General features: G+C 37.9%; 1 protein-coding gene across 2 annotated transcripts in view; it reads left to right on the top strand.

The window, feature by feature from the left end:
- Positions 1 to 2695: 2695 nt before the first annotated feature.
- DCL1 (dicer-like 1) overlaps positions 2696 to 19172 on the top strand; it is a 39373-nt gene continuing 22896 nt past the window's right edge. Inside the window, exons 1-3 of one of the 2 annotated variants that reach the window (XM_088963447.1) lie at positions 2696 to 3432; positions 3631 to 4945; positions 5059 to 5172. In XM_088963447.1, coding sequence (XP_088819573.1) covers positions 3638 to 4945; positions 5059 to 5172 — 1422 coding nt within the window. In that variant the 5' untranslated portion in view covers positions 2696 to 3432; positions 3631 to 3637. Of the gene's footprint in view, positions 3484 to 3630; positions 4946 to 5058; positions 5173 to 19172 lie in introns of both variants that reach the window. The other variant, XM_088963446.1, reaches the window with a different exon arrangement.

The raw sequence follows: 19172 nt of genomic DNA, 5'->3' as shown, positions 1-19172 counted from the left end.
TGGGTCAATTTGACTTGGGGCTTGGCATATATTAGCCCCAACTCAAAAATTGATTAAGACTATTGTAGACTTGATGCATGTACAACAATTGATTGGATCAAGACAAATAGGTTTGTCACTTAACTTGATCCACTAATTTCTCTTCTCTTCCAATCAAGGATTAAAGCATTGGTATAAGGTATCGTATTGGACAACTTGGATTTGGATTCGTATACGCTTTGGAAAGGCATGGATACGGATGAAAATATGGAAACGCTTGGATATGTTAAGAAAATGCAAACAAATTCCCTAAATATATTAATACCACTAAATTTAATGTCAAAATAATTACAAATAGTGTATAAATACATTGGAAATGTATATTTTGTGTTATATATGAAGATGCATTATAATTGTTATACTAAGATGCATATATATCATAGAATTCTATTGATATATAATACATTAATCAAGAGCCCAAGAAATATATTATATAGATTTTTACAAATTAATACATACACAATCATTATTATTATTATTATTATTTTATTTTCTATTAAAGTCAAAGGCAAAAAAACATATGCAATTGTTATATTTGAATTATTACATTAATTATTTTATGTTTATTTTTTATTTTTTTAACTTTAACAGAAAAGGTCAACCAAAAGCTTAATTCTCAAATGTTTGGTAACTAATATTTTTATTTTTTAAACAATAAATATGTTATTATAAAATGTAAATTAAAATATCAATTAATAATTTACAAACATATATAATCTTAAAATATATTAAATCTATTAAAACTTTGAAGATACATAACATATGTAAATTCATAATTTTTAATTACAAAAATAATTGTTTCATTATTAATATTTTTATTTTTTTAATTATCATTTTTATATAAATGTAGATTTGTTTATATTTACATTCTCAAATAATTTGTAAATAATAGATACATTTTTATTTAATATAAATTAAAATATCCATTAATAATTTATAAAAATTTTAAGATACATATTATGTGCAAATTTATAAATTTTTAGTACTAAAATAATTATTTTATTTGTATAAATTTCTTGAGGTTACAAATCATTTTTTGATATAAATTTGGATATGATAGATTATTTGTTCTATTAGTTTATAAAATATTAATCCTAAATATTATTATTTTTAATTTATAGTTAGAGAGGTTGAATATAATATATGTTATTTATTTAAATTGGTTGTGGATGTTAAATTGAATAAATGTTAATATATTTCACTTATTATCATAAAATGACTATTGGTTTAGTGGTTAATGGCTTGTTTAATTATTGGTTGTGGGTGTCTTGGGTTCTAATCACACCACACTATAATCTTTATAGCGCATTTAACTATAGGCCCTCGATACACCTCTATATCGCTAAGTATTGGACCATATCAGTTGATATACTATACGTTATACAGTGATACGGTGGTGTATTGGGCCAATACGCATGATTGAAGGATACACTTACAGTCATAATTAAATGGGCTATGCTGGGCTTGTAGGTCGTGCCTCCCTCCCCTAGGATATTTTGGGGGGTTAACTCGGCATGGTCCACAACTTGAGCCCATGCGGACCCATATTGTGCCGTGCCATGAACCAGGTTGGTCCGTGTGTCAAGCTAAAGCTATTTATTTAAAAAAATTGAAAAAAAAACTTAAAATTTTTATGTTATATGAATTTTGATGTATACAATTGTTTATATATACAACAATTAAAATTGAAAATAATTGTTTATTTTATTAATATATTATATAATATATATTATTAAACAATTATAATTTATATAATATATTATATATAAATATATAAAATATTTAAATACATATGGGCCGTGCTAGCCCATGGGCCATGGGCGACACTGTTGGGCCATGCCGGTCTGGCCTGCGGACTTGAAACCCCAAGCTTGGCATGGGCCATACAATCGTGCCAGGCCGTGGACGACACGACCCGATTTACACCTCTACGTAAACCTAGCAGGTTAAACTAGAAACCAATAGAATCGGTCTCGATTTTAAAAAATTAGTCGATTTTTTATAAACATAAATGCAAATTTCTAGAGAATATAATTTTGCATTGGAATCTAATTGGAGTGATGGATAATTTTTTGAGATTACGTGTTCCCAATTCCACTATTTTTACTAAAAAATACTTTTTTTGGCCTTAAATATTAAAAATAGAAATATATTATAAAAAATATAATTATATATTTTGAATATATATTATAAAATATTATATATATATATATATACTAACCAACTGAAGTAAAATTCCAGATTTTTTTTAATTTTTGACAGCTGATCCAAAATATAACTTCTTACCGAGAAAAAATGTAACCCTTACGCTGACGATGACGCTGACGATTATTTATGAGTTATCCAGCGAGAAAATGACACCGTATAAGCACAATATCTTTGATCCGAGTTGCATATATGCCCCGATAACGCGCTTCATTGGAAAATGGTCCCACTCGGGAGATCTGGTCGGTCGAAAATATTCAATTTAATCTAATCTTTCACGGACCCTTTTTGTGGAATCAAATCAGATACCACAAATCAACTTGATTAGGTTGACTTTGTGCCGAAGACATTTTTCTCCATGCCTTGAGGTTGGGCTGGATTGGAGAGCGGCTGACACCGGAGCGGACCCACTAAATGCCGGTCTTAATCCCCAAAGGATACTACACGCATCAGGTCAGGCTGTGCCAACAGGAATTTTCCCTTTTTTGACCTTTTCTTTTCGCCTTTCTAAAAGAGTAGAGTTGGGATCTGCTTCCAGCAGCAACTGCCTGCTGCCTATAAAACGCTCTTAATACTGTCCCAATAAACCAACCGTACATTGGGATCATCTCCCTCCCTTCTCATTGATGGAAGATGTTCCCATGCTGGAGCGTGTCTGTGGGTGGTAGATTGCGTTGGAACGTTATTTGTTGGTAGCGAATCTAAAGGTGGTACGGTAAGAGCTATCGGGCAGAGAGAACGAAAAACCGCTACCGGTTACTGCTGCCGGAAAACTGCTACCGGTTATACGTGTGGTGTATTGTCTTTCTTCTTCTCAAATTTACTCCTCTCCCCATTAAACTCTCAATATCGTCTTTGTTGAGACAGAGCGCGCGCTGCGCATGCGCATATCCGACAGTCAAAACCTCAAAAAAATAGAGAGGATCGAAGCATAAAAGCAAAGCAAAGCGAAAGAAGAAGGGATAAAGAAGAAGCGGAGCAGAGTCGCGTCGATAGACCGTCGAATCTTGGAATATGGTTATTGTTATTTAAATAACTGTTCTAGTTACAGTTTCTTACTATCAAGTATTGCGTGCTTCGTACGGTCTATCAACGCGCTCTGCAACAATCACCACCACAGCATCAACGACCGAAAAACAGAAAAAGTGATCGCAGCAATCCATCCACTAAACCCTAGTGTGTCCACCAGTTCGTTCTCTTACCCATTTATATCTTTTACTTTCTAGTTATTAAATCACTGTAAGTTAAAGCTCCATCCCTCCTATCTCTCTGTCGATCATCTTCTTCCTAATTTGTTCATCGCTCGTTTCTTTACTCTCTCTCTCTCTCTCTTGTAATTTTCATTTTCTTATCGATTCTTCTTTTTGACGACTCTTCTTTGACTAGTAAATTAATGGAGGAAGCTAGGGTTTTTGAGAGCATTGGCGGCCAAGGGACTAGGTCCCCGGACAATGTTAAGTCTTCTTACTGGCTTGATGCTTGTGAAGATATGCCATGCGACCTTATCAGTGACTTCGTTGATTTTGATTCGGTTGCCCCCGAAGCAGTCGACGATTCTTCTTTGAGCCAGGGTGCTGATGCCTGTTTCTTTGGGGGAATCGATAAGATTCTTGATAGCATAAAAAATGGTTGTGGTTTACAGCCTCCTGTTTGCGACCCGATCGCAACTGGTCAAGGAGTTAATGATAGTTTTGTCGGAGAAGTTCGACCAGAGAACGTAGTGTATGGGGACTCCAAAATGCGAGTAGAGGAGTCCTTCAATGCCACGGTTGAAGAGGATAGTCCTTTAAGAAGAGCACGGCGGATTGAGTGTAATCGAAGTAGTACTGACGCTAATAGGCGTTGCGGATCTCACAGTTCCACTAAGCGTTTTGATGGTTCAGAACACTGGGAGGAAACGTACTCAAAGGACGATGGGGTTCAAAGGCGTGAAAATAGGGATAGCGAGGTTAGGAAAGAGAATGGATTCCGAAGGCATGAAGAAAATCGAGATGGTGAGGCTAGGAGAGACAATGGCGTGCGAAGGCATGGTGGTCGGGATAGTGAGGTCAGGAGAGACAATGGCGTGCTAAGGCATGGAAGTCGGGATAGCGAGACTGTTAGTAGAGATGGAGGCATTGACAATTCAGAGAGATGCAACAAATGGCTTCGTCTTAGCTACTGTAGTGAGGGGAGGGATTATTCAGTCAGCCGCCATGATCTCCCAAGGGAGCGTTCAAGCAGGAAGAGGCTCCGAGATCGTGAAGAGATTGAAAGGCGGGATAGGGATCGGGGCAGTAAAAGGGAGCTTTACTGTAGTGATAAGAGAGACTTTAGGGATCGGGATTGGAGGGAGAGAGAAAGAAGAGGTTACTGGGAGAGGGATCGCTCTGGCAAGGTCATTTTTCATGTTGGTTCTTGGGAGGCTGAGTACAACAGGGAGTTGAAGAGAGCAAAGGAAGAAAACCCTGGTCCAATTGAGACTGTTGAGAAAAAAACAGATGAGAAGAAGGAGAAACCAGCAGAAGAGCAGGCCAGGAAGTATCAGTTGGATGTTCTGGAACAGGCAAAGAAGAAGAATACAATAGCTTTTCTTGAAACAGGAGCAGGAAAAACTCTCATAGCTGTTCTCCTTATCAAGAGTGTTTGCAACAATCTTCTTAGGGAAAATAAGAAAATGCTAGCAATATTTTTGGTACCCAAGGTTCCACTTGTATATCAGGTAACAGGACTTTTGTAAACTCTCTTTTACCGGTAAATTTACATTTCTTTTATCATGCCTTTACTAGCTATATGTTGATTCATTATTGTTGCTTCTTCACCTTCAAATTTTAGCAAGCTGAAGTTATTCGTGAGAGAACTGGTTACAAAGTGGGGCATTATTGCGGTGAGATGGGTCAAGATTTCTGGGATGCTCGTAGGTGGCAGCGTGAATTTGAATCAAAACAGGTACTTCTAAAATGTCTCCATGGATACATCTTATAATTTAAATATGGTTATTTGATATCCTCATCTGTGTAATTGTAAAATCTTGGGCTGACAAACACGAAAATGCTGGATCAAGTCTGAGCACAACCACTTTGTGCAAAAGATTCCAAATGTTAGGTCCATATCCAGTTCCCCCTCCGGCCCTCCCAAGGCCCCACATAGCTGGGACCAACATTGGTTAATGAACATTTTTATCTGATATCCTGATGTATAGTCTTCTGCAATTTGTTTTCTTCATTTTTCTTATCTTGCCAATGGAAGAAAACCTTTGAAGTCATAGCCTTTTAACCTTTTTGAGTGCAACTTGTTTTCGTTAATTGTTTGGTCATTTGTTATCACCATCATTTATTTGCTGATATTGTTCTGACCTTGTCCACCTGTCAACAACACTTAATTCATAAACATATTCAATGTAGTCATTATAGAATTTTTCCATTATTTATAAGCCTAAACCCAACATAGTGCACTCAGAACTTTAAGCTATATGGATAATTCCTCTATGTTAATCTGTACCAAGCCCATTTTGGGTGTCTAATATGGCATATCATAGTTGTGCTTTGTATGTTCAACATAAGGAACTTAGTTTCTGTTTTAAGAATTGTAAAAATTATTTTGATAATAGGCTCATCTCTGTTATTTGATTCTTTTGATCATCCATGCCTTATCCCAACATAGTTGTGCCTCATCTCTGTTAGTTTCTGTAAAAATTAATTAAGACCACGAGGCTTGCTCTAGTCAACTTGTAGTCAATTGTCTTAGGCATCTAATATTCTATCCTGTTCAGGTCATCAGAGGTGCCTCATGAATTACTAAGTTCTTATTTGATCTTTATTCCTGATAACATCCCATCTTTGTCACCTATATGACATGCCTCTCATCCCATACACTTAGTGGTGGGGAAAAAATAATCAATACTCTGAGGATGTGAATATGAGGAAAATAATCAATACACTTATACTTTACTTGCTTCAAAAAAAAAAGTGAATATGAGAAAATAACCGATCTCCTAAAGCCTGGTTTGTAGGTTGACCCATATTGGAACTGTGATGGATCATCGGTCCACCTAGATGGGCTAATGATAGGTTGAAAACACTACAAACAACCTGTCGAACAAGTCTTTACTTTATAGTGGCCCAATCAGGTGAGTATTTGTGGCTGCTACTAGGAGTGCTCCCGTGTCAATCCAAAACCAAAAATGTCCATTGGCAAGACATGCTTTTGAATCTTTTTTTGATAATAAAAAGAAGGGAAAATTCCACTTTAGTACCCTAAACTTTGGGGGTAGTGTCAAGTTAGTACCCACACTTTCAAATGTGTCATTGCAGTACCCAAACTTTCAAAAAGTGTCAAGTTGGTCCCTGCCGTTAACCGACTGTCAGTTATCTGATCACATGATGACATGTGCAACTTAAAATTTTTAAAAATGTCAAAACTACCCTTCAAAAGAAGACACTGTTCATTGTCGTCTACCTTGAGGCTGAATTGGTTGAGGTGTAAAACCACTGCCATTTTTTGTTTATTTAATTAATGTTGGAGGTGTAAAATGTTGGAAGTTCTCCCTTCAAGCTAAACTTGGAAAGAAGAAAAACCTATTGAATTGTAGGCGATCCAAGACTAGGCCATGGACCAAAATCCGAGTTCATCTAATCCTCAGGCATAGGATGGGAGATTAGAGATCGAACCTGGCTTTCTACCCTACCAAAGCAAAGGAACATGATGATGAGCGAGATAGAGGCTTGGATTTTCTTTCTTAATACTTCTCAGTCAAGCGATCTTCAACTTGAAATGAATTTAATGAAATGGTTGGTTGTTCAATTCGGAATTCTCTTTATTTGACAACATAAATGATTTGGTTAAAAAAAGAAAATAGAAATGATTTAATAAAATAAAATAATATGTTGGGTTGCATGAACGAATCGTCATCTCTGTGCATAAACTAGGCCTGTGATAAATAAGACAAGAGCACTTATCTAAAGAAAAAGGAGAAAGAAGACAAGAGGCAAGCTTTAACTTTACAACTACATTCCGCGTGAGGGGAGCCACGCAGAGGGATAAACTAATGCCATTTGGATTCTTTTGCTTGGACGTGACCAAACTGGCCATCCAATTGTTATCGTGTGGCATTTAATGAATGAGTGATGCACTAATAATAATATGATATTGAGCTCCCGCCGATCATCTTGGGCCGCTCAACCCTCCCGTGTTTATGCCGGTCCCTCCCTTGTTTCTGTCTGCATTTCCGTCTTTTTTCGGTTTTTTAGAAAACAGAGAGACAGGGAGAGAATCAGCTTTTCTCTCCCATCAGCTCAAGTTTATGTACTGACAATGGCAATTTGTCTGGTCTTGAGTGTACATATGCATCATGGTTTCTCATTTTCATGCATAGATAACAAGGTATATTTCTGGGTTTTGTTTTTTTTTTTCTCTATTTTCTAACATTTGGATTTGGTAGTGGGGGTGGAGGAATTTCTTGTTCTTAATATTTTTCAGGTGATCAAGGAGCTTAATATTTCAAAGTGAGTAGTGAGAATAGAATATAGCTCCCCTAAGTGATGAAATGGTTGGGATTTTCTCTTCAACACAGAGTGTTCTAAGAAGACCAACTTAGTGGGGTACTGGGGTTGCATTCGTTGCACATAATGCACCATACAATAATGATTAAATTGTACTTAAAGCCGATCTGTGTTGCTCCACTTTCTTTGTTCCCTTGCGCTTCACCTCTGACGCGATTGATAATGATTATGAACACAGAACACCCTCATCCAATAGTGTTCCGCTTGTGCTGGTTCTGTCGAGAAAGCCATCAAATGGCTTCTTGGTATTTGAGATAGTTGGAAATTACACCTACAATAATTTAGATAATGCAAGAAAAGAAGAAAAGAGAGAAAGAGAAAGAAGTTTCAACAATAGGTTGTGGAAGAAGAAAAGAAGGGAAGAGAGAAAAGAAGAATTCGAACCTCTCTCTAGCCTCCTTTCATCAATTTTATTAATAATTCTAAGTCTGAGTACAATTACTTGGATGCCCTTAATGGGGCGGCCAGCACTAAAGAGATAATTAAAGAAAATAAAAGAAGGCCCATAACTAAGAAACATAACTTTTAAACACTACTTAAAAGAAACAAAGAACACTAAGGCCCATTTGGCCCATTCTCACTACACTCCACCTCAAGCTGAGCATATATGTCAATCATGCCCAGTTTGCTTACATAATGTTGAAGTTTTGCCTTTGGAACTCCCTTAGTTAGAAAATCTGCTAGCTACTCTTCTGATGCAATGAAAGGTAGGCACACCTCTCCTGAAGCCACTCTCTCCTGTATAGTGTCTGTCTATCTCAATGTGCTTAGTTCTATCATGCTGAACTGGGTTGTGAGCAATATTAATAACAGCTTGGTTATCACAATACAACATCGGTGGCTCGTCACATGAAATACCCATCTCATTAAGGAGAGATCTAAGCCATAGCAACTCAAAAACACCATGGACCATAGCTCTATACTCTACCTCAGCTGAAGATCTTGCAACCATTGATTGCTTTTTTGCTTCTCTAGGAAATAATATTTCTGGCTACCATAGCATAATATCCTAATGTGGATCTCTTGTCATCCACATTTCCTGTCCAATCAACATCTGTATATGCTTCTACCATCATGTGTCCATGTTTAGCAATTAATATACCCTTCCCAGGGGTTCCTTTAAGGTAGCATAACACCCTTTCTGCTGCAGCGATATGTGTGTCTTTGGGAGCATGCATGAACTAATTGATGGCACTCACAGCATATGAAATGTCTGGACAAATCATACATGGATAAAGAAGTTTCCCTAGTAATCTTTGAAACACTCCCCTGTCAGTTAAAAGTTCTCCATCATTAATTGAGAGTTTATGATTCACATCAATAGGGGTAGAGGCGGGTTTAGCACCAAGTTTTCCAGTCTCATTAAGAAGGTTTAGCACATACTTCCGTTGAGAAGTAAAGATACCCTCCTTGGACCTAGCAACCTCTATGCCCAAAAAATACCACAACTCCCCTAGATCTTTAATTTCAAATTCAGAACTGAGAAACTTATTAAGAGCACTAACTTCTTCTGTATCACTACTAATAACCACAATATCATCTACATAAACTATAAGGAATGTCACCAGAGTGCATTTTCTCTTAACAAAGAGGGTATGATCTGATTGAGTATGAGTGTAGCCGAACTGAACAAGAGCAGCCCTAAATCTGTCAAACAAAGCATGTGGAGATTGTTTAGGCCATAAAGTGATTTCTTCAATTTACATGCTTTACCCTGCATTTCCTTGCCGTATATACTAGGAGGAAGGGTCATATATACCTCTTTAGTGAGATCACCATTTAGGAATGCATTCTTAACATCAAATTGATATAGAGTTCAATCATAGCTCACGACTAAGGATAAAAGAACTCTCACCGAAGTTATCATATCAACTGGAGAAAAGGTCTCAATGTAATCTATCCCATATACCTAGGTATATCTCTTGGCAACAAGCCAAGCTTGATACCTCTCAATTGACCCATCTACACGATACTTGATAGTGAAAACCCACTTGCACCCAACTGGTTTCTTTCTAGCTAGCAAGTCAACAATATCCCAGGTATTGTTTTTATGAAGGGCTTCTATTTTAGTACTCATAGCATCCCTCCAATCTGGTGTGGCTAAGGCTTCTGAAACAGACTTTGGGATGGATTGAGAGGAAATGGAGGTTAGAAAGGCATAGTAGGATGGGGACAATAAGTTGTAGGAAAGGTGTTTGGAAATACAATAGCTGTACATTTTCTCTTACCTTTTCTCAAAGCAATGAGTAGGTCAAGGTCTGGAAACGAGGGTGCTGGTGGAGGGGGTGATGGACATGGCCTCTCTTTAGTAATCGGAGCGCTTGAGTCTCAACTGGAGGTGTGGGATCAACCTATGTTTACCTTAGCCTTTGCCGTTGGTACCACCTTTGGAGAATAGGATGGGTGGAAACAATTGTAGGATTAGCAAGAGGAGGGGGAGGAGCAAGAGTGGAAGACCTCAAAGGAGAAGATCCTTCCATGAGAATGGAGGTAAATGTGGAGGTCTCGACAGAAAACTCAATTGAAGTTGGCAAAGGAAGGGATGAAGAAAACAACTTGAGAGATCTCTCCCCCTTAGAAGGATGGCTATTAAAAGGAACTGACTCTGCAAAGGTAACATCCATGGAAACAAACCGAGTGCCACCAATGGGATCAAAACAACAATACCCTTTTTGTGTTGAGGCATAACCAAGGAAGATACATTTCTGAGCCTTGGGGTCAAACTTGTGTCTTTTGGAACTGGGAATGTGGACATAACAAGCGCAACCAAAGACCCTCAGAGGAATAGAGAAAATCTCAACATCAAGAAAGAGGACTCCAAAGAGAGATTTTAACCCCAAGACTCGAGAAGGCATGCGGTTAATAAGGTATGTAGTTGTTAAAATTGCATCACCCAAAACTTCTCAGGAACATGGGTGGCAAAAAGAATGCTCCTTGCAACTTCCACAATGTGTTTGTTTTTTTTGTCCGCTACTCCATTTTGTTGTGGAGTGCGAGCACAAGAACTTTAATGAATAACCCCAAACTTCTCAAGATAGGAGGTAAGGTCCTTCTCAAAATATTCCTTAGCATTGTCTGACTGGAATATTTTGATACGGGTATTAAACTGAGTATGTGTTCATGAAATTGTTGCACAAGTTTAGGCACTTCAGCCCGAGAGCGCATAAGGTAAATCCAAGTATATCGTGAAAAATCATCAATAAACAAGATGAAATATTTATACCCACCTACATATTAAATGGTAAGGCCCCCACACACCAAAGTGAACAATGTTAAAATGAATAGTTGATCTTTTATTACTTGAAGGGTAAGTGCTCATACAATGTTTTGAGAACCCACAAGACTCACCAATGAAAACTTGATAGACTAATTCCTTTAAATAACTCTAGAAACAACTGACTCAATGAAGTAAAGGACAAATGACCCAAACGACTATGACATAACATAATATGACTAGTAGACTCTGAAACAAATGCAGTTCTTTTAGGTAGGGGTGTCAACGGTATTCGAAAATCCGATTTTGAATTCGATATTCGACATAATCGAATTGAATTTGGATAATTCGAATATCTAATCGGTCGAATTTGGATATCCTATTCATACCGAATAGTTAATCGGATTTGAATTCGGATATGACCTGATTCGATTTGATAAATATCCGAATTTGACCAATTATTTAATTCTCATATATAATATATAAAATATTTTATATAGTTTATATATAATAATTAAGTTATATAAATAACTTATATATTTATATACTTTATATCAATAAAATATTTATTAATTATCTAAAATAAATAATTAATTAAATTTTAATTGAATATTCGAATATTTAATCGGATTCGAATTTGGATATTAATTTTTAATATCCGTCGGATATCAAATCTAATTCGGATATCGGATTTTCTAATCGGATTCGAATTCGAATATTGCTTGATCTGATTCAAATTCGATTCGTTTACACCCCTACTCTTAGGTTGTATTTGGCTCTGCTCATGTATGTCCAACATATAGATCCCATTTGCCTCATGGCCACTCCCAATCACCTTCTGAGATTCTATGTCCTAAAAAACACAATATGAAGGAAAAAAGGGCACACTGCAATTCAGGGATTTAGTCAAATTACTAATTGAAAGCAAATTGGTATTAAGTTTAGGTACATGAAGAACAAATGATAAGGTTAGGGCATTAGAGGTCTTAATGTCTCCCTTTCCCATGATAGGGGCTAGGGAGCCATCAACAAGGGTTATCTTATCTTAACCAGAAAGAAGTTGGTAAGAGGTGAATAACTGTAACACTGGTCATATGGTCAGAAGCACCAGAATTAATTATCCAAGGGGTTTTATGAGTACTAGAGAAGCATGATGTGTAGTGGCATGAATACATGAGTGAGCATATGCAGAGGAAGGAACAGTCTCTGAAGGAGCTATAGCAGTGGATTCCAAGTGACTGATGATTCGGCCATACTTCTCATATTCAGCCCTGGCGGCTACAAGTTGTTCTCCCACTGACTTCTCTCCACCCTGTCCTTGTTCACCTTGTGAAGAAGTGGCTGCATTTGCATTTCCACCTTTTCTAGTTTCAACCCTTTTCCCACCATTTTCTTTCTTGAATCTGGTAGGAACAAGCTCTGGATGCAGCTTCCAACATGTGTCTTTAGTGTGTTTAGGCTTCTTGTTGTATTCACAGATAACATCTTTCTTCCCAGTGCTAACCTTTGGCTTCATCCCCACATTAGCATAGTGATCAACCTATGGCTCAACAGACTAAACCTGTCTTCTGCTCTCCTCGCTGCTCACCATAGCATATGCCTAAGACAAAGTCACCTCATCTTTTGCTAAAACATTCTACATCATAATATCATACTCCGAGTTGAGTCTGGTGAGGAACTCAACGACCCGATTTTTCTCTACCAACCTCCTATATGTTTCTGCATCCTTTGTGCAATCCCAAACAACATTCTCCATCAGCTCAATCTCTTGCCAAACAGATTTCAGCATAGAGAAGTAGACTGCTAAGGGCTTCTCCCCCTATCTAAGATTATTCACATCACGCTTTAATTTGTAGGCTTGAGCAGCATTAAGCTTTTGGGAATAGGTCTTTGTGACACTATCCCACACTTGTTTTGCAGTTTCCATCCATAGGTAATGTTGTATAGAATTCACTAACCAACCCACCACTGTGTAGTTTTCTTGCATCCACCTTTCATAGGTAGGATCCATCATCTTCTAGTTTTTTCTTGCTCCTAGTAATATACACCATTTTCTTCTCTTACACACACGTATCTTAATAGATTGAGACCAAGCTAAATAATTGTTCCCTTCTAGCTTCACAGTAGTCACAACCCCAAAAAGATTCTCCACTGACCCCCCATGTCCAAACCCGGAATCTGTGGAATATTTGGTCTCTCTTCTAGTTTGCTCCATTGAGTAAACGGATGCAAACGAAAATCAAATTAGGGCTTTACTAGGTTAGATTTACTGTTCTAAGCAAAGAACAACCTCTCAACCCCCCAAAGTTAGGGTTTCATAGGGTCTTACGGGATGAAAAGAAAGAGAGAAACTTCAACCACCCCTTCCAGATGTTCCAGAATTCAATCCAACCAAAACTGCCCCTAATAGAAATCAAAAGGCTTACCTGTAATCCCCAAGCACCTGGTTCAAACTGTATTTATGACCTATAACAAGGTTTTTCCAATATAGGGTTTTTGGGAAAAATCTCTAAGAACTTGCCTTGGGCTTCAACTAAGGATGAAAAACCTCTGCAAAACTCTCCAAAAACCTTCCTAACTGAGCTGCATAAGTAGTTGATTGATCAGCCGATCAGTTCTCCGTACACACTATGTTGGGCAAAGAAGGAGAAAAAAGTCGAAAGGGAGAACCCGCTCTGTTACCAAGTTGAAAATTACACCTACAGTAATTCAGATAATGCAAGAAAAGAGAGAAAGAGAAAGAAGAAGAAAAGAAGTTTCAGCAATAGGTTGTGGAAGAAGAAAAGAAGGGAAGAGAGAAAAGAAAAATTCGAACCTCTCTCTAGCCCCCTTTGATCACTTTTATTAATAATTCTAAGTTTGAGTACAATTACTTGGATGCCCTTGATGGGGCGGCCAGCACTAAAGAGATAATTAAAGAAACTAAAAGGCCTATAAGGCCCATAGCTAAGAAACATAACTTTTAAACACTACTTAAAAGAAATAAAAAACACTAGGGCCCATTCGGCCCATTCTCACTACAGAGATGCTGTGGTTGATGTTCTCAACAACAAAGCCCTGGTTCTCTTTTTCCCAAATAAAGAGATTGGATACCAATCATAAAAAAATTAGATGATAGGTGAAGGGAATTTTTCTCCTTTTACATGATACTTAACGTCTGTTAACGATTTTGGACCAACTTGACATTTTTTGAAAGTTTGGGTACTGCAGTGACACGTTTGGAAGTTCGGGTACTAACTTGACACTACCCCCAAAGTTCAGGGTACTAAAGTGGAATTTTCCCTAAAAAGAAATATATTAAATGAAAAAAGAATACAAGAGGGAGGTTGCACCATGGAGTAAATATCCTCCATTCAGTACTTGTCAATATCAGGTGTCTTAGTTTCATGATGTTGTTGTTTAAATTTCCACAAAAAATTATCTTTTATCATTAATTATAAAAGGAAGATAAAAGTGTAAAAATATTCTTTTTGTCACAAAAATGACTTCATGGTTCCCATGGCAATAATGAATCTAAAGGCTTTAAATGGTAGGATGCATTAGGTTCCTCGATGGAGTTCGATAGGAATCACAGGTGAAACAATCAACAGGAAAAAAATTGCCAATACATTTGTTTATCATTTTAAAACTTTATATCACACTTCTCTCCCCTAGAGACTTCAAGTAGAAAGAAAGACTCAGCCTAGTTTAGACTGGGAAACTATCTTTCCAATGGCTATTGATAAAGCCTTGGGTCCAATGGTTTTTCAATGGCAATTTTTAGTATTTTTGGGATATCCTCAAAGACGAGTTGATGGAAGATTTTAGAAATTCTATGAAAAGGGAATCATTCATGTCTGTGCCAGTATGACCTTTTTGGCTTTAATTCTGAAGTCCAACATACCAGTCATAGCATACGATACGTATCAGTTTTTGAATCCACCAAATGCTATTTATGTGTTTCATGCCTATTGATACGTATTGATACTTTGAACCATGGTGGGATTCTTTTATAGAATAACTTCTAAGGTTCTCCCATTGAGGTTAAAGGAGATCATATCTCAATTTCAAGGGGCCTTTATCCAAGGGAGACAAATCAAATGTGTATAGGAACATCAAAAGGAAGGACAAATAATGTCAGTACAGAAGCTGGATTTAGAAAAAAAACCTAGAACGTAGTGGAATGAACATTCTTTTTTTTTTGATAGATATTGTGGATTGAACATTCTTGGATATGGTTATGGTGAAAAGTGGGTTTGAGGGAGAGAATGGACAAAGGGTTATTTCCACTCTTATCTTTACTTGTTTCTGGTGAATGGGTCAACATTTTTTTTTGAGATAGGAGGGGCCCTTAGACAGAATATCCCCATCTTCCCTCTTAAAAAATCTCTATCCTCATTGCGAGAAAATTAGAGAAGATATCCAGAAATTTCCTTTGGGTCCTTGGTGCTTCTAAAAAGGTATCACTTAGCGGTGATCATTTTAGCCCAGCCCAAAAATTCTGGGTTTGGGCCTAGATTTTCTATTCAGGCCTGGCCTGGGCCCAGGTGACGGGTCCACAAATTTTAGGGTGGACCTAGGCCTAATACTTAAAGCCTGGCCTGGGCCTGGCCCAGCCTGCATATATTTAAATATATGTATTTTTTCTTATATTATATATTATATAAGTATTATAATATGACACTTATAATATATATCATATATAATATATTGTATTATTACATAATGTAGAAAATAAATTTATATGCATATTATATGCCATTTAATATAAAGTATTATGTATGTGTAATATTGTATATATAAAAGACAATGGACTGGAGCTGGCTGGGCCTGGCCTTTGCTTTAGTAGCCCTTATCATAGGTGCAAAGCCTGGCCAGGGCCTGGTCCTTCCCATGAACACCTCCGGGATCACTTGATCAACTAGGTGACAGTGTAAATGGAAGAAAGAATGGGGTTTAGGAACGGGAAACTTATTCTTAGGAATGTGGATTTTGGGAAGCGGTTATGTACATTCCCATTGGAATAAGATAGGTTATTGTATGCTGTGATCTAGAGCATCCATGGTATCTGAGTCAATATGGATTGGATACAAGGAGTTCTTGGTATCCACTTGTTTCTATTTGATTCTTGAATGCTATTTGGAACTTTGGCTTCAGGAGAAGGTTAAGAAAATATGAAATCTTGGATGTTTCTTTAATTCTTAGGAAGGCCTTTTCCTGAATGCCTCTCTTAGCAATTGCAGAATTTAGACAACTAGTATGCTGGGTCTCTTCTCTTGTTCATCCTTTTTCAAGGCTCTTTCCTCAAACCCCATTTCCTCATTTGGATTTCTTGCTTTAAACTGTTTGGAGTGGACTGGTACCACCCAAGGTTAGGGTATTGGCCGTTTGGAAAAAAAAACAGCCTGGTTATTTTGAAGCTTCTTCTGCATGATACATTACCCCACTTAATTCATTATTCTTCTTTGTTAATTAAAAGAACATTGATTGCAATTATTCTTTTACCCAACATCCATTCTAACGTGTCATGCACATGAGCTGTTTTTCCAAACAACCAAGCCTTTTCCTTTTATTGGCTGTTTGGAAAATCAAACACTTGTAAGGTGAAACACATGAAAACCAACACTTGTGAGTATTTTAAAGGAGAGAAGGCCTAATCTCTTGTCTGCGTATGACTGGAATTTAGGATGTTTTTTCGTTTCATTATGTGGAAATAGGTAGAATTGTCTGGTAGACTTGAATAGTCTTTTTTAAACATCTTTTTTCTCCCTGCCTAAGAAAAGAGGCAAAATCATGTTGAGATGGATTGGGGTAGCAATCTTATGGATGAATTGGAAGCATAAAAGAAACTTCAAAGATAAGAGATATGCAGGATGGGGTAGGGGTTCTACTACTTTAAGATCTGGTGGTGGGCTTTCTAGAGAAATAGGGATCATAGATGAAGAATAAGGGTAGAAGAGCAAGTAGATAGCTTGCTGTCTTCCAAAGAATGAGCAAGAAGCCAAAAACTAGAATTCACTAAACCAACTAAAATCTCTTGCAGCAACTAGAAATTCACTAAACCAAACTTCAATTCTTCCAGTCAACTCTTGTTGAACTCCAATTACAGTCTATTTGTAGACCCGATGTATTAACCTGGATGAGCTACAGATTCCAGTTTGTACTAGGAAACGGAAAGTGACAGTGCTGCCTTCACCCGGTTTGGGGGGGGGAGGTGTAGGAGTTTGGAGGAGGGCTACCCATAAAGACACTCCAATGTGGACTCTAATTACTAATACAAACTCTAATAACCCATTACTGATACAAAATATTTTTATATTTTTTATTTATTTTTTATTTGTTTGGCATTTTTTGTATTTTAGTGTCTTGCTTTAAAAAGGCATGCGCCTCGCCTTGCGCCTCGGGTGCAAATTTCCCCTTGTGCTTATAGTGTCAATCATTGCTTCCTTCAATTGGCTCTTTGATGTAGAACCATGTACTTGGTTAGATCAGTTTGAGCCTCATTGGAGGACCAAAAAGAAGCTAACAGATCTGAAGAGAAGGAAGAAATAGTCTGATAAAGACTTTTGACCTCATTCCCCATGCTACTTGTCATAAGTGGATTTCATTTGTTGCTGGGCCTTGGAGAGGTGCTTCTGGATTTGGGTATACTATCCCGGTTGGTATGCTGATAATCCACTTCAGCCACTGCTGCACCCTTCTCTTAAGTATGCAAGAGGTTGCCCTTGTTGCATGAGTACTGCACCAATGCCCCAGCTTGAAGCATTGGTTTCATCCACAGATTGCTTGTTTGAGGGCCTGAAAGGCCTTCTCAGCCTGTTTTTTCCATACAAAGGACTATTTCGTAAGCAACTGAGTCAAGGTTGCAACCATCTTCCCATAAACTCTAATAAACTGGTGGTACTCGGTTAGGCCCAAGAAACCCCTCAAGGTCTTCTGGTGGTGGGCCGGGCCCAATTCAGCATGCATTTTACCTTCTTTGGGTCGGTCTGAACCTTGCCACCAGAAATGATATGACCCAAGTAGTGCACCTGAGTTTGCCCAAATGAGCACTTAGATAGCTTGGCAAACAAATGATGCCTTTTATATATATATATATATATATATATATATATATCTTTTGAAGTGCTACACAATGGGGGTAGCCCATCCCCCAACCCAGGTGTAGGCGGGATTCAATCCCAAGTCTCTGCTACGACCAGGAGGAGACCTCACCAACCAGCTGGTTGGCACCTTGCGATAAACAGATGATGTCTTCACAAGGTTTCTAGTGTATCCCTTAAATGTTGCATATGAGAGGTCCAAGAAGGGCTATAAAGTAAAATGTCATCATAGAACACAAGAATAAATTGTCATAGCAAGGGTTGGAGCATATTATTCATCAATCTTTGGAAAGTGGGTGGTGCATTAGTAAGCCCAAAGGGCATAACCACGAATTCATAATGTTCCATCAGCCGCCTGGAAAGCTGTTTTATGGATGTCTCTTGGATGGACCCGGATTTGATGCTATCCGGACCTCAATTCTAGTTTGGAAAAGTAAATGGCTTGATCTGATTCATCAAACAACTCCTCAATGAGTGGGGTGGGGAACCTGTCCTTGAAAGTGGTTTGGATTAGTGCCTTGTAGTTGAAACAAAACCTCCACATCCCATCTTTTTTTATTTATTTTTATTTTTTGAGTAGTAGGAGATGAGAAGGGACTGTTGCTGGGCTGAATTAATCCTACGCTTAAGAGTTCTTGGACCATTATCTTGATCTCCCCCCTTTGGTGGTTTGGGTATTGGAAGGGCTTTACATTAGCTAGTGGGACCTCCGGTTGCATCTCTATTCGATGGTCATGGGTGCGGACAGGGGGAAGAGATGTGGGCTCTTGGAACACATCTTGAGTATGCGTACAAGAGATGATTCAACTTGGCTTGGTGATCTGCGGTTTCCAGCATCCCTGGGCGGCTGAGCCCAAAAATAAATTGGGCCCAATTGTCATAGACCCCAGGTGCATAAAGGTTGGGTTACCCATGTAATTGCAGTCTTTCATGAGTTATTCAGGTATTCCCCCTTTTGCTCCCTACTGTTTGGTCCCACTGAGCCAAATCTTACGGCCTTCTATATTAAAGTCCATAGTCATGGCTGTCTAGTCACACAGAACCGGGCCTAATTTCTGTAACCACTGTATGCCGAACATTATGTTGGCCCCG

The sequence above is a fragment of the Nelumbo lutea genome, chromosome 1 (assembly GCF_056320005.1).
Source record: "Nelumbo lutea isolate HS-2025 chromosome 1, American lotus-T2T, whole genome shotgun sequence".
NCBI lineage: Eukaryota > Viridiplantae > Streptophyta > Magnoliopsida > Proteales > Nelumbonaceae > Nelumbo > Nelumbo lutea.
Note: the sequence above shows the minus strand (reverse complement) of the source record. Positions and strands in the feature narration are given on the sequence as shown.